This window comes from Ursus maritimus, unplaced genomic scaffold (assembly GCF_017311325.1).
Source record: "Ursus maritimus isolate PB19 unplaced genomic scaffold, ASM1731132v1 scaffold_20, whole genome shotgun sequence".
In the NCBI taxonomy this organism is placed as follows: domain Eukaryota; kingdom Metazoa; phylum Chordata; class Mammalia; order Carnivora; family Ursidae; genus Ursus; species Ursus maritimus.
In genome coordinates, this window is record NW_024424453.1 from 33,200,298 (window position 1) to 33,215,326 (window position 15,029).

Below are 15,029 nucleotides of genomic sequence, written 5' to 3' on the forward strand. Positions count from 1 at the left end.
ATAACATCCATTTGTGTATCACTCCCCCTTTTGTGGGCTGCCCAGGCAATGCTGTGCAATTTGCAGGGAGGTCAGACTGTGGGAGAGTCAGGAGTTGAGAATTTCAAGGGAATTTAAATCGCAATAGCTAAGGTTGTGGGGGGAGCCCCAGCCAGTGCCTGCAGGGCTGTGCCTCATGGGAGTCATGGGAGAACAGGACCCTGTGCAGCTAAGCAGGTAGTCTCATTGTGCTCCCAGCAAGGTGCATGCAGAGCAAAGGGGAGCTCCAGCTGGGAGCTGGGCAGGGACTCAGTTGTAGCGAGGCAGGCTGTGGATTGGGCTACGAAGGGGCAGAGGGTAGGGAGAACTGTAGCAGGCTCGGGAAGTAAGTAGGAAGCAGCTCTAAGGACTGGGTCACCGTGCCCAAAGGTACACATGGCTATCTGTCCACTGGTTCAAGGCAGCAAGACTAAGCCACACCTCACAAAGACCTAGAGCTGGGATCCTGGCCTGGGTAGGGTGGGCTCTCACACTGGACGGGGTGAGGCGTGTAAGTTGGAAGCGTCCAGGCAGACCAGACTGCCAGCCTGCATGCCTGCCAGTCAGCATGGGGACATCTCTGTAGGTGAGATTAGACTTTGGTTAGACCTGACTCTGCAGTGCCTGGCACTTGGCGAGGATTTCGCACACGCTTAATAAAGTCACGTTCAAGTCGCGTGACCATGTATTTCAGTTTGCCCACAACAGTCCCTGTTTTGTGACATAGTTATTAATAATTCCCACTTTCATTGCCAGAAGTGTCCCAGTTTAGGTGTCACTCGACCTTGGGGGAACAGACTCCACCAGCTGCTGCTGGTCTGTGGGTGCTGGGGGCCTGTGTCTTCCCCCTCTTGTCAGAGGCTTCTTTTGGGGCACTGCTGCTTTCCCCAGTGCTCTGTCCCTGAAAGTCGTCTTCCCTGTGAGAGGCTTGGGCCTCAGTGAGTCAGTGCAGAGTTGCATAATGGGTTGAAGGGTCAGCTTCGACACTCTCAGAAATTAAAGCACCATTTAGATGTGGTGGTGGGTAGAGCAGCCTGGTTCCTGGAATAAGGATGGCATCCTGCTTAGTAAGGGCTTTTGGTGATTGGTTTGCAAGTAGACTCGGAATTAGTCCTTGTTTTCTACTCCTGGATAACTTTAATGAACTAAAATGCAATATAACTAAATGTGGTATTTTAAGTTTACGTCATATAGTTGATACTCTGGTTTCTCTTCACATCACATAAATCTTTTGCCTTTTATGTTATACAGCTGACCCCTGAACAACACAGGGATAGGTCCACTGATCCCTCCCCCGCTGCACTGTGCAGTCAAAAATCCACATGTAACTCTTGACTACCCTAAAATTTCACTAATAGCCTACTCTTGACCTTACCAGTAACATAAACTAGTCGATTAACACATATTTTGTATGTTACATGTATTATATATTATATTCTTACAATAAAGTAAGCCGGAGAAAAGGAAATGTTACTAAGAAATCATAAGGAGGAGGAATACATTTACAGTACTGTGCTGTAGGAAGATCCATGTATAAGTAGACCTCCACAGTTCAAACCCGTGTTGTTCAAAGGTCAGCTGTCAGACCTTTGTAGAAAATCTAAGCGTGCCTTGGAAATGCCTGTGTCTCGTCTTCACACCAGCATCCTGAAATGTATGCATGGAGAGCCTTTCCAGCTCCAGCTCTCAGAACTGTAGTTACGGGATGCACTTTTGTAGGACCGCCTGAGCTTCTGGATTTTATGTTCTACACAAAGTGGGGCAGAGACTCCTATTCGCAGCGTGTTCTGTGTTGCAGTACCTAGAACCCAAGCCAGGTGCGGGGAGCTGTCTGTAGAGTGAGCCTTGTACCAGCCGCGTGGAATTACCGTGCACTGGGGACCTGTTTTCTCTCCGTTGCCAAGTCTCACAGCACCGAGCGCTGGAAGTGGTGACACAGGATCGCAGAGAAGCAGTTCAAGTGCTTTGGTCACTGGCCGCATAGACCATCTGAGATGCATTAATGATGAGATTTTACTGGTTTTTGAAACTGCTTTTCATTTGAGTTTGAAGAGCTAATTAATCTGGAAGGGACTTGTGGTCTTAAAAGGATATACGACGATTAAGGAAAATGGCAGAACCAGACCTTCTACAATCCAAATTGGCACCTTCTATTTTGCAAATGCTCTAGGCTAATCGCGCACGTCTTATGGATTCCTGCCACGTCGGCATTGGCATTTTTATTGATTGCTTGACCCAAACGTGGCTTTTAATAAAAAAAAAAAGAAGAAGAAGTCTTACTGTGGGCATGACATAAAGCCTATGGATGTTGTTGCTGTAAATCCAGTAGGTAAGAAGATTGTGAAGGTCTCTCTGTGCCGCTTCAGCAGGTGTTTGCATGAGCAAATCTTTTATTTGCATACACCTCTCTAAGGAAAGCAGTGGGTTTGGAATTGACTTTAATTTTAAGAATGTTCAGTAATTAAAAAAAACATTGGACTGTAGCAATGTGTACTATAACATTTTGAGATAATCGTAACTGTTTAAAAGTTATTTTAGAAGTTTGCAGGTTTCTATCCGGTGTTTGAAATAGTAATCTTTGAGTTCATTCATTCAGGGGGTTGATAAACTGTGTAACATTTAAGCCTTATCTGTCCTTTATTCAGTTTTATTAGACTGTTAAGGCAGAAGCAAAATAAATACCTACATAAATGGGTTGGTGATTCTTAAAGTTGTAAAACAAATGAGGCTTTTTTCCTTTGTTGACCTTTTAAAGCAGGTGGTGGGTTGTACTTGCACACATAGGAAAAATGCGCATGATTATCAGTTTTGTACATATTTGTATTTTTTCTGTCTGTGGCACGGAGTATGCATTCTCAAGACTGGGAGGCCTTCTCAGAGGAGGTGCTGGCTCACAGCCAGCGTCCTCTGGCCGGCCTCCCCTTCTCCTGCTCCCAGGCCCCACAGGAGGCTTGGGACCTTGTAGGCTCTTTCCTGTCTCAGGTCTGTGCATTTGCTCTCCCCTCTGATTTCCCTTCCTCTTCCTCTTGCATCGGGATCCAGCTCAGAAGCCACCGTTTGGGGGAAGCGAATGACAGTCTCGTCTCTTGCTTTCCCAAAGGACTCTGCTCCTTCAGAGACATGTTCCCTTTGTCCTGCACCATTAATTTCCCTTCTTTACTGGGGTGAATCCCTTCAGCCTAGAACACTGCTGGACCGTCTCCAGTCTGACTAAACACTCTCTCTCCCTTCCTCTAACTCCCTTCTTCGTGGAGTAACCACACTCACTGTCTCTGTTCCTCACTTTCCTGTCAGTCCCCAGCCCCCCACACTAGCCCTCAGTCTTCCCATCTAATTAGACATCACGTCATCACGCACCATTTCATCGAGCCAGGAACTTGGCAGCTGCCTCAGTCTCCTCCATTTCTCTCGTGTGCTGCCCCCAGTCCATCAGCTGGTGTCCTCAGCTCTGTCACTGACACTGTCGTGAAGCCATCCACTTGTCTCCGTATCTGTGGTCACCCGCCATGGCTCCAGCTACCACGGTCCCACGTGTGGGATGCTGTAGTTGTCTCTCTGCCATCTGCGTGCCTCGGATCTTACCCCATCCTCACCCATTCTCCACTTGGCCCCGTTTTAGAGGGGCAAATCAGACCACAGCACTCCCCTTCAAGGAGTTGCCCTTAGAATTAGATCGAGTCCCTTCCCGGGAGATTCTGTCGGATCTAGCCTCTGCCTCTCTGTGGTTTCATCTCCTTCCAGTCTTGCCCAGCTAACTGCATGTCCGCCACATTGGTTTCTTTTGTGTGCTGGAGTACTCCACATCGCTTGGGCCTCAGCATCTCTGCACTTGTCATTCCTTCTTCCTAGAAAGCAGAGTAGAACAAGTGGTAGAGGGCAGATTCACCAGGGTTAGGGTGTTTGAGGGATCCATCCAGAGGCGCTCTGGATGAAGAGCAAGAAGAAAGGGAAGCCATGAAGCACCCACGTCCGCTAGGCCCAGCCCTGGTAGGTCAAGCCTCGGGATCCACAGAGAAGGCCTGCAGGGTTTTTATGGCACAGGCTGCAAGGCAGGGGACGGGTTTCCAAAGCCTGCTGAGCCGTAGCACTGAGTCTGGGGCTTGGTCTAGAGCAGCAGTTGCCAAGTTGAGTACATCTGCGAGAAAACATTAGAACTTCCATTTAATTTTGTGGATGTTTTCTAGCACACACAATCTGTTAGTAGCTAGCTCATGTATTTGACAAATAAACAAACGCATCTTAGAGGCATGCCCAGTAATAAGAGCATGTGACCAGTATACAAAAAGCACTTCATTAAAAAAATAAGTTTTAAATTTGTTGTGAAACCTCCCAACATAGAAAAGCCCAAAAGCAGGTGGTTTCACTGGTGAACTCTACCAAACATTTGAGGAAGAGTTAGCATAACTCTTCCCTTGTATTTCTGTGGTATCAGTTGTAATGTCTCCTCTTCCATTTCTGGCTTTATGTATTTGAGTCCTCTCTCTCTTTTTCATGGTAGTGTCTAGCTGCAGGTCTATTTTGTTTATCTTTTCAAACAACAACTACTTGTTTCATTGACCTCGCCCATTGTCTGATTAGTCCCTATTTCATTTATTCCCTGTTTGGGCTCTGTTATTTCCTTCCTTCGAATAGCTTTTGGCTTAGTTCGGTCTTTTTCTAGTTCTTTGAGGTGTAAACTTAGGTTATTTAAGATTTTTCTTGTTTCTTAATGTAGGCATTTATTGCTATGACTTCCTTCTTAAACAGCTCTTGTTGCGTCCATAAGTTTTGGTATGTTGTATTTCCATTTTCATTTGTCTCGAGGTACTTTCATTTCTTCTTTGACCTACTGGTGGTTCAGGAGCATTTTATTTTATCTCCACGGACTTGTGAATTTCCCAGTTTCTTCATGTGATTGATTTCCAGTTTCATACCATGGTGGTCAGAAAAGATGCTTGATTTGATTTCAGTCTTCTTAAATTTATTAAGACTTATTTTGTGACCTAACATATGATCTACCCTGGAGAATGTTCCATCTGCGCTTGAGAAGAATGTATATCCTATTGCCGTTGGGTGGAATGTTCTGTATATATCTGCTAAATTCCTCTGGTCTAACGTGTCATTTAAGGCCATTGCCTCCTTACTGATTTTCTGTCTGGATGATCTATCCATTGATGAAAGTTGGGTATTAAAGTCCCCTACTATTATTGTATTGCTGACTATTTCTCCGTTCAGGTTTGTTTTAATATTTGTTTTTTATATATTTAGGTGCTCCTATGTCAGGTGCGTAAATACTTAGAAGTGTTACATCCTTTTGTTGAGCTGTCCCCTTTATCATTGAGATTACCAGTTCATGGAAAGGGGCTACTGTTCTGACTACCAGCATTGGTCCTGCCAGGGCCCATGGACTATAAAACATAGCCTATTCCCTCAAAAAGTTCACTTTCTGCTTGAGAGATAAGGCTAACCCACATAAAACAATTAGAGAACTGAGTAAGACTATAATTAAGTGTTAAATTAGAGGGTAGAGACTTTAACTTCTGTATGAATTTGGTGAAGAGACGGCATTGAGGGCCGGACTAGCACAGCCTTGTGAATGGTGTGGAACTTAAAAGAATATTTTGTAGAAAGTGAACTTTCCCTTTTATGTGATTCATTATTTTCTTTTTTTTTTTCTGATCTAATTGTTCACACATACTAATTTCACATGCAAATAAACCATTGGATTTAAAAAGGCCCCAGGAAGAAGATTCTTTTGCCTATAAGACAAGATAGAAAATAATAAGATGATTGCAGAGTAAAATGTCTGTGAGGCAATTTCCCTTTTAAAATTTAGTTTTAAAATGATTGTGGAAATATTAAAATTTCTGACTCAAAGAGTTACTGACTCTTCCTTCTGTGTGGTGGGTGTGGCCCCAGGCAGCAGGTCTGCAGGTCGGCCTGCCTACAGGTCTCTGTGAGGCTTTCCTATTTTGTTTTTTAAAGATTTTATTTTGAAGTAATCCCTACATCCAACGTGAGGCTTGAACTCAAAACCCTGAGATCAAGAGTTGCATGCTGTACCAATTGAACCAGCCAGGGGCCCCTGAAACTTCCCTTCTGACTCCTGACTACCCTTGGAGAGCCATCATTTCCCCTCAATGCCAGCAACGATGAATTTAAGGATAAAAAGTGAGGAAAATAAATCCCTCCTCCTGTGCTATCCCGAAATAGTGAAGAACCAGCACCATTTAGGTGGAAAAATTGTGATTGAGAAGTTGCTCTTAGAATTGATCATATTGGTGGCTAAGATTACATATTATGTGATTCAACTTGCATGGCTTTTAAAATTCAGTATGATTTACCAAACAGTTATTAACAATTAAAGTTATGTAACCGCATCTTGAAATAGCTCCGTAGTGTAGGAGGCCGGCAGGCTTTATAATGTGCTGAATAAGGAATTACCATATACACAGTTGGGAAACACTGACAATTTTCACACCAAAGTGGGCTACTTAAGTACCATTATTATAGACCATAAATTAAAATTCATTAGCATCAATATTTTCACTGGAATGTAAAGTAGCACTTGTATAGTTTATAGGAGCTCAGCGCTCACCACTAAGTTTTTCATTACTGGAGAAAACCGATGACTTTTATGGCAGTTTACATTGGACACACATGTACAGTATGGTTTTGTAAATTTACTTTGAATAAATATTTCAGTGGTAGCGAAAGTGTTTGACCAGAAGAGTATTGTCATAAAAGTATTGTATTCCATTATGGTCCTCTGATTTCATAATTAAAACCCCGATTTTTTTTTTTCAAGGCAGGTGTAACCATTACATCGAATGAGTTGGAAGCTTTAACCTGACCTTGAAAACTTCATTTTACGGGAATTGGAAATGTGTTTCCTTTGCATGCAGTTATTTTGAAAACTGTAGGAAATAATATGGGCGTATGAAGTAGAAGGAATCATCTGAATAATTCTGATCAGAAAGTGCTTTTAGTGAAGTCATTTCATTATTTTTTTAGACAAAAACATTATGGGGATCATTGCTTCAAATTTTTCTTTTTACATATGAATACTTATATGTGAGTTACATTATAATTCTAACTAAACTGATGGGATTTAAAATTCACAAAAGAAAAATAAATAAAATTTAAAAAGACGTTGAGAACTGGTTTATTTATTTGTGCCCTGTGAATGTGGGGTACAACCTGCTGAAGAGGGCATCTGGCTGCTTTTGACAGGTTCCCAGTACATTCTGGGCATCACAGCCACCTGGTTGTGCTCAAAAGTCCTAGTAGCATTAACTAGTTAGCCTCAGTTAAACGAGACCCAGAGGGGGACTGTGTTCGTTCTGTTCCTTCTGGAATGGGACTTTCAGCAAATCCTAAGTGATTGGAGTATTGCAACTGCACATTTATAATTGTGTTCTTTTTATTATTCTTTCATAAAGAAATAATTTCAGCCTGAAAGGTATTTATTGAACAGCATCTCACGTAGGGAGTACAGAACTTCAGGCGGCATTTAGATCACTTTCCAGCTGTGAACTCATTTATTGTTATAACAACCTTATGAATGGGGCGCTTGGGCGGCTCAGTTGCTTAAGCGTCTGCCTTCCACTCGGGTCATGATCCCAAGGTGCTGGGATTGAGCCCGACATCCATCAGGCTCCCTGCTCAGTGGGGAGCCTGTTTCTCTCTCCCCCTCTGCCTGCTGCTCCCCCTGTTTGTGCTCTCTCTCTGTCAAATAAGTAAATAAAATCTTTTTTTTTTTTAAACCCCTATGAGGGGGTGCCTGGGTGGCTCAGTTGTTAAGCGTCTGCCTTCGGCTCAGGGCGTGATCCCGGCGTTCTGGGATCGAGTCCCACATCAGGCTCCTCCGCTGGGAGCCTGCTTCTTCCTCTCCCACTCCCCCTGCTTGTGTTCCCTCTCTTGCTGGCTGTCTCTGTCTCTGTCAAAAAAAAAAAAAACCCTATGAAATAGATACTATAAATAACACATGGGGGCACAGGTATTTTTTAAGTCTCTGTTTTACAGGTGGAAAGATGGAGGCGTGGAGAACATGCAATGCTAGCTCACCTCTCGTGGCTCATAGTAGCTCTGTGGGTGATTCCTAAACTAGAAAGTTTATAAACTATTGGATTATTTTGTTCTACCTTGGAATTAAGAAAACCTATGTCACAGCTGTAAGTAAGAACTCTTCCTATGATTGATTTTGCTCTTATTAGTGAAATTCTGTTACTTACATCCATAAATTGTGCGGTTTCCTCTCATTTTCCTCTCTCTCAGTTTGTCATTTCTCTTTTGGATAACCTTAAAATTTCCTTGACAACCCTGAAAAACACATATCCTTTGCCTCTAACATTTAAGGTTGACATTCTTTTTAGGAAATGTAAATCTTTTTCTTTGCCTTCTGAAGTTTATGTTAATAAGGGCCATGATTCTAAAGCTCTTAGAGAAAGAGGGATGGGTTTGCATATCACTTTCAGAATCCAGTCACAGTCACAGTCTTTTGAGGCCTCTGAAACCCACCTGTGAGCCTTCAGAGACCAACATCTAGGTTAGGGACACCTTTGTGGAAGCATAGGAAAATTTAGGGACTCTAGTCCTTTAAAAAGGAAAAAGTTTTAGAAAGAATTCAGTACATTTGCAAGCTGGGTCAAGTAGCTGCCCTGTGGTTAGATGTAAGTGGATCACCTGTAATCCATCTGAGTTGTAATTTTTTTAGATTTATTTATTTATTTTGAGAGAGAGAGAATGAGCAGGGGGAGGGGCAGAGGGAGAGAATCTTTCAAGCAGATTCCACACTGAGCAAGGAACCAGACGCTGGGCTGGATCCCACAACCCATGACATCATCACCTGAGCTGAAACCAAGAGTCAGGCACTGAACCAGCTGAGCCATCTAGGTGTCCCTGAATTGTAATTCTTATTTGTGTTCCTCTGTATATAACTTCAAAGTTTTTCTTTTTGTATTTGTTTATCAGCAGTTTGACTGTGACATGTCTAGGGGGTGTGTTGTGTGTGTGTGTGTCCTTTAATTTGGATCGAATGCTAGGCACCATGTTTAATAAAGACTGAAGTAAATAATACTTATGCTCAGAAATGAACATGCCTCTTCATCTTCTAGGTCATTAGTATAGGGGAAGTTGAGCCAGTATAGTCAATATATATATATATATATCTTTATTTGACAGAGAGAGACACAGTGAGAGAGCACAAGCAGGGGGAGTGGGAGAGGGAGAAGCAGGCTTCCCACCGAGCAGGGAGCCTGATGCAGGGCCCGATCCCAGGACCTGAGCCAAAGGCAGACGCTTAATGACTGAGCCACCCAGGCGCCCCCAGTGTAGTCGATAATTGAGCGGGTTTTGTATTTTGAGTCGCCATTGCTCCCTTTATTGTACCGCTGACTTTAAATTCCTCCACCGGTGGGCCACCATAGCCTTGTGTTTAGGTGGGGCTAGGGTCGCAGAGGGTTTACTCATTGTTCCTGTTCTGCCCTCCGCTTTCATGGGCAAACGCCTGTATGAGAAAGGGGTCTCTCTCCATGCTCTTGCCCCTCGTCCATGGTACACTGCTGGCTCCTTGGTGCTAGGCTTCTGGGGAAGTCAGGGGAGTTCTTTGTCCTCCTGGTCTAGTTTCAGTATCAGGCAGCCATATGCTCGTGTGCATCAGGAATGGGACCTTGTGGGGATTCCGGCCCTGCTCCCCTGAGCAGCCACACTCTGCCAGTCTCTGTGCTGAGTCTGGGCAGGAGACAGTTTTCTGCTCTCCCGGCGGTAGAAGAGTTCTGCTTTTATTGGTGCAGGCTCCTGAGTCCAAGAGGGTCTTTTCTACTCCTTGGGGCAGTAGGTCTTTGCCTGGCTGTAGAGAGAGATGGATTTTGCTTCTACCCTTACCCCAGTGGTCCTGGGAGCAAGAGGCCTTGCTGCCCTTCCCTCAGTGGTTTAAGGCTTTTGCTTCAATATAGGAGGGTAGTTGGGGAAAGAGGCAGAGTTTCAATCTGCCCCCCATGCCTGTGCTCTGGAGAGGGGCTCTCTCACCTGTTCTGCTCCCCGTTTTTCGCAGGAGCACTCATGCAGACCTACAAATACGTGCAAACTCTGCCTGTGTCTGGGGCTCCTCGTTACTCTACATTGATATACCAGCCCACACCTGCCCTGTACGAATTCCTTAAAATCTTAGCTGACTTCTTCTTACGTGCTTCCCACGCTCTGTCAAACATGAAGCAGTTTCTAGGTCTTCTCTGTCCTTGGAAGGGCCTGTCACTCTTTGGAATTCAGCTCCCTTGGTTGCTTTGTGACCACAGTTCTCTGATGACTAGAAGAAAACTTACGATTTTATAGATAATTTGGCTTTTGCCCGTCACAGTGGGAGTGGCGTTCTCTCTTGGCTTTCCACACTCTAAGCTGTCCTCTTAGCGGTACTTGCTCACATGCATGACTTTCAAGTCCCCTGTGGGTCCCCAGGCCGTTTGCTGATCTGAGTGCTCATAGGCTCCCTGCCAAAGTTGGGCCAGGGTGAGCTCTTGGAATGCAGTAGAGGGCAGCATGGAAGAGGGGGCCCGTGAGGCGAGGAGTCCCGGGGGGCCACGAAGCTCTCTGTTATTTGTAGTAAGGGGACTTCCACGTGAGTGGGGAGCAACATTTGGCCAGACCTAGCTTTTCTTCAAGTTAATTTTTTCTTTTCAGTTCATCTGACTGTACAAAATGACCTTCAAAGTGACCGATTTTCCTCCAGATCCATCTTCTTTTTTTCCCTCTTTGCTCATCTTGGAGAGCACATCAAAGTTTTAACGATGAATGAAAAGCCTTGCAAGGTAGCTCTGATGTGCCCAGCATGACTTATTCCTTCAATTCAGGGTTCTTGTTACAAGCTTAAGAAAGGCCAGGCCTTGCTGTGCTCCTTTAAGGGGCCTCAAGTCGCTTCTGGGGGCGTTTTGTTTTCTTTTGTTAAGGATAGAAATTTCTTTAACCCAATGTTTCTTAACTCTCTTTATTCCTAGGCCCCCTTCAGGCAACATAAAAATCTCAGGTCTTTCTTTAATGTTATTTCTAAATCAAATTAAATGACTCGACTCAAACAAACCAGAAGGACAAATGGCTGCTTTGTTTTCATACTCCATCCCCTTCCTCCTTCTGTTACGCTCGCCCCCACCCCCACACTGGAATCCCGGCCTGGATCTAGGATTCAGCATTTCAGGGTTGATGTGGAGGTGGGGTTTTTGAAAGCTGAGTTTCCTCCAGACTGAGCATTTGTTTTGTGTTTCTTCTCCTGGTGTTAGTAAGTGCTGATAGACTAGGAGAGCTGCACCAGTGGACCAAGTTTACAGTCTCTTGTTTTTACTGCTCAGAAGCTCTATATCGGGAGTGCTTAAAATGTTAAGAACCAGCTCCAAAACATCATTTAGACTGTTTTTGAAAGTATTTTGAGGTACCTTTATCTCAGCAGAAACTTACATCTTTTCCTCTGGTTTTAGGTGATTAGTTCATGTAAATTGCTCAGTTTGTTTTCTTTAGATAAAAAGACTGTATGTGTAGCACTTTACACTGTTAAAGTTGAACTAACTAACATTAAGAGATAGCATAGGAAATAGACTCCAGCCCTGCTGCTGACCACCTGCTTAGTTGATGCAAGTAAGGCTGACCCTTGAACAGCGTGGATCTGAACTTGTGGGTCCACTTACACATGGACTTTTTTTCAATAAATACAGTGCAGTACTGTAAATGCATTTTCTGTTCCTGACAATTTGCTTAATAACATTTTCTCTAGCTTACTTTATTGTAAGAATACACCATATAATACATATAGCATGCCAAATATATGTTAATCAACTACGTGTTACCAGTAAGGCTACGGAGCAGTAGTAGGCTATGAGTGGTTAAGTTTTTGGAGAATCGGAAGTGATCTGCAGATTTTCAGCTATGCAGGGGATGGGCACCCCTAACCCTTGAGTTATTCAAGGGTGAACTGTACTTGATCTCGGCTGGGCTGAAAAGTGAAAACCAAGTAGGTGTGGGTTAAAGATTCTGGGAGTCAGGCCAGCTGGGGGCCTGGATCTCCTGCTATTGAACCTCAGTTTCCCCTCCCTCCCACACAAGGGCTTCTGGCCTTTTCTTCCCTTCCTCTGGGCCCTGGGGGGCCAGCCTTCACATCCACCTGTAGCTTCCAGCCAGGATTCTGGTCCATCCAGTGCTGAGGGCAAGCTCGCATATCCTTTCTCCTGTTTGGTCTCTAAGCAAGCACATGACTGTTGGTGTTTGCTAATAGCTTCATCTTTTGGGGAGGAAGGCAGCCGTGGTGTGCTCTGGAGAGGACAGGATGGTTCTGGGCCACCACAGACAGAGAGGGAAGAGACAGGAAAGTGGTAAGGGAAGTCCCTGCTCTCATTATATCAGCCTGTGTTGGGGTGACCGTCATGTTCCTGTATCTGCAGTGAATGATCAGAACTCACCAATCAAAACCTGGCTGGCTTGTGAAAAGCAAGGCGATGTTTTGAAAGTCTCAAGTGTGGTGTTTAAGCTCCTGCCTGTCCCACAGATGAGGGTGTGTGAGCACTTAAGTATGTTATCAGTGTGCTTTGCGATTTGGCTTTTTCTTTTTAATAGCAAAGAGACCTATGAATCTGAAATGTACCAATTGTAACAAATTAGAAAGAAGCCATTGAGTATTAGTCAATATGTTAAGACTGACAGAATAAAAGATTACAGTGTTGAGGAAATGCTATATATATTTTTAATGGATAAATAGATAAGTACCTCCATTTATCTTTGTGACTTCTTTTTACTAGTGGCACCTTAGAGATATAATTTATAACGATTATAAAATTCCCTTACTTAATTAGTATGTTGTCTTTACTAAAGGTACATGTGTATTTGTAAAGGTAAAGACAACCTTCGTTCTGAAAAATAGGAAATTTATACATTTGTTTCAGGCGTTATGCATGGCTGGTAACAAATGTAATTTCATGCCAACTTGCTGAAATAGATAGAACACAGTCTATGCTTTAGGGATTTGGAAGAGCTGTGATGCAATTCATCTTATGGATACAATCGCCACAGTTTTTATGTCTTTTGCAGTTTATTGTTCTGAGGATTCGTTTGCCAAGAAATACTCTGCCTTGTGGCTTTTATGTTGTATCTTGGCATTTAGATCACAAAAGTCTCTACGGTTCATTTTGAAACTTTGAGGGAAATGATACCCATATGATTTAAAGTTTAAGTTTAATTACCGCCTGTAAATTGCTTTTGGAAGTATAGGTAGTCAAAAAGTAAGAGTGGTTTTAAATTTCAGATGCAGAGAATAGCGTAATCACTTTCTAAAATGTAGAGATTTTACTCAAAATAGATTCTCTGGAGAGAATCAGAAAGTTAGAATTGCCTGTGTATAATATCCTTCATGCTCTTCTCTTCATTGCCACGGAAGTTATATAATCTCAACCTCCATGTCTACGACCCTGTGTATGAATATAATGACTTACTGAAGATTTGTCAAAATTCTCATATACTTCCTGAAAGGCAATGTCATGTTTTAGGTGAAAATTGTGAAAGACACTTTGAGGTCATTTGAGCATTAAAATAATAATAATAATAAAGGTGTCTGTACAGGGAAGGAACTTCAGTACACACATAGCTGTGGCATCAGCATCTTAAGGTGAGCTCCTGTGACACCGTGTAGGGAAGTGGAGGGCCGTGTCGTTGGTGACGCAGACTTCTTTAGAAATAGATGCTGTTTCCCTTGATAGTGTAGATAACCTAAGGATATTGGAAGTACTTAGGTGACATTGTACTAAGCACTAGCCTGTGCACGGCAATAGGCTTTAATAAATCCAGCTCTAGGATTTTAGAAGTTCCCTCAGCTAGCCTCCCACCCAGACTCGGTACAACTGCAGCCGTAAAACCATATCTGTCCCAAGTCTTGAGAACCGTGACTAATCTGAGACTCTGAAAAACCTGGAATTCCTGCTGGAATTTCAGTGTCTACTCATTTAACACACCGTTTAGTGGTCTGTACTTAGCTGTTTCAGGTCTTTTGGCATTTCCAGAAATAACCCAGACATCTTAGTGAGTCCAAGCGGTTTTCAAATGTCAGTGTGCATCCCCATCACCTAGAGTGTTGCCTACAGCGCGCATTCCTGGGCACTGCCCCCTAGAGATCTGATCCTATGAGCCTAGGAATCTGCATGTTAATCAGGTAAGCCAGCTGGTTCTGAGGCAAGTGGTGTGGTGACAGGTTTGAGGAACACTGGTGTGGGAGATGTATTCAACATGCAGAGCCTGCTTTATGGGTGTGTGACCTGTGCGGTTGTGCAGGCCCCACACTCAGAAGGGCCCTGCACTTGACTTAATACTCTTTCATCACCTTAAAATTCTTACCATTTTTTTTTTTTTTTTTTGAGAGAGAGAGAGAGAGAGACTTTTGAGAAGTGGGGAGAGACACAGGGAGAAGGTGAGAGAATCTTAAGCAGGCTCCACAGACTTAGTGTGGAACGTGATGGGGGCTTACTCTCATGGCCCTTGAGATCATAACCTGAGCTGAAATCAAGAGTCGACACTTAACTGAGCCACCCAGGCGCCGCTAAAATTTTAACAATTTTTGAACAAGGAATCCTGTATTTCTTTTTTCCCTGAGCCCTGCGAACTAAGTAGTCCTTTCTCTGTACAGGATTTTATTGTGTATAACTGAAATTGTGTTTCTTGATACCCATGGATTGCAATTATTCAATAATGATTTTTTACTTGTTTGTATTAGGCTGCAAACTCCAGGGCCACTTCTAAGCTCTAGAAGTGATGGAGTATCATTTGTCATAGAACATTCAATAGGAGATCCTAACAGTATGATTTTTTTGAAAAAATTAAATTTTTATTCCTGGTCTTGAACGTAGAAACCCATGTTTATGTTATTCTTGTACACTGTTTTTTTTTTCCTCCCAGGATGGTACAAAACAGAAAAGAGAGCGGAAGAAGACCGTCTCGTTCAGTAGCATGCCCACAGAGAAGAAGATCAGCAGTGCAAGTGATTGTATCAATTCGATGGTCGAGGGTTC

The 15,029-nt window shown here is 43.4% G+C and overlaps 1 protein-coding gene across 1 annotated transcript in view; it reads left to right on the forward strand.

Annotated features, from left to right (window-relative positions):
* Window positions 1-15,029, forward strand: part of LOC121104238 (inactive phospholipase C-like protein 2) — a 114,635-nt gene that overhangs the window by 97,705 nt on the left and 1,901 nt on the right. Inside the window, exon 2 of the mRNA XM_040636600.1 lies at window positions 14,917-15,025. Within this exon, the coding sequence (XP_040492534.1) occupies window positions 14,917-15,025 (109 nt within the window). The remainder of the gene's footprint in view (window positions 1-14,916; window positions 15,026-15,029) is intronic.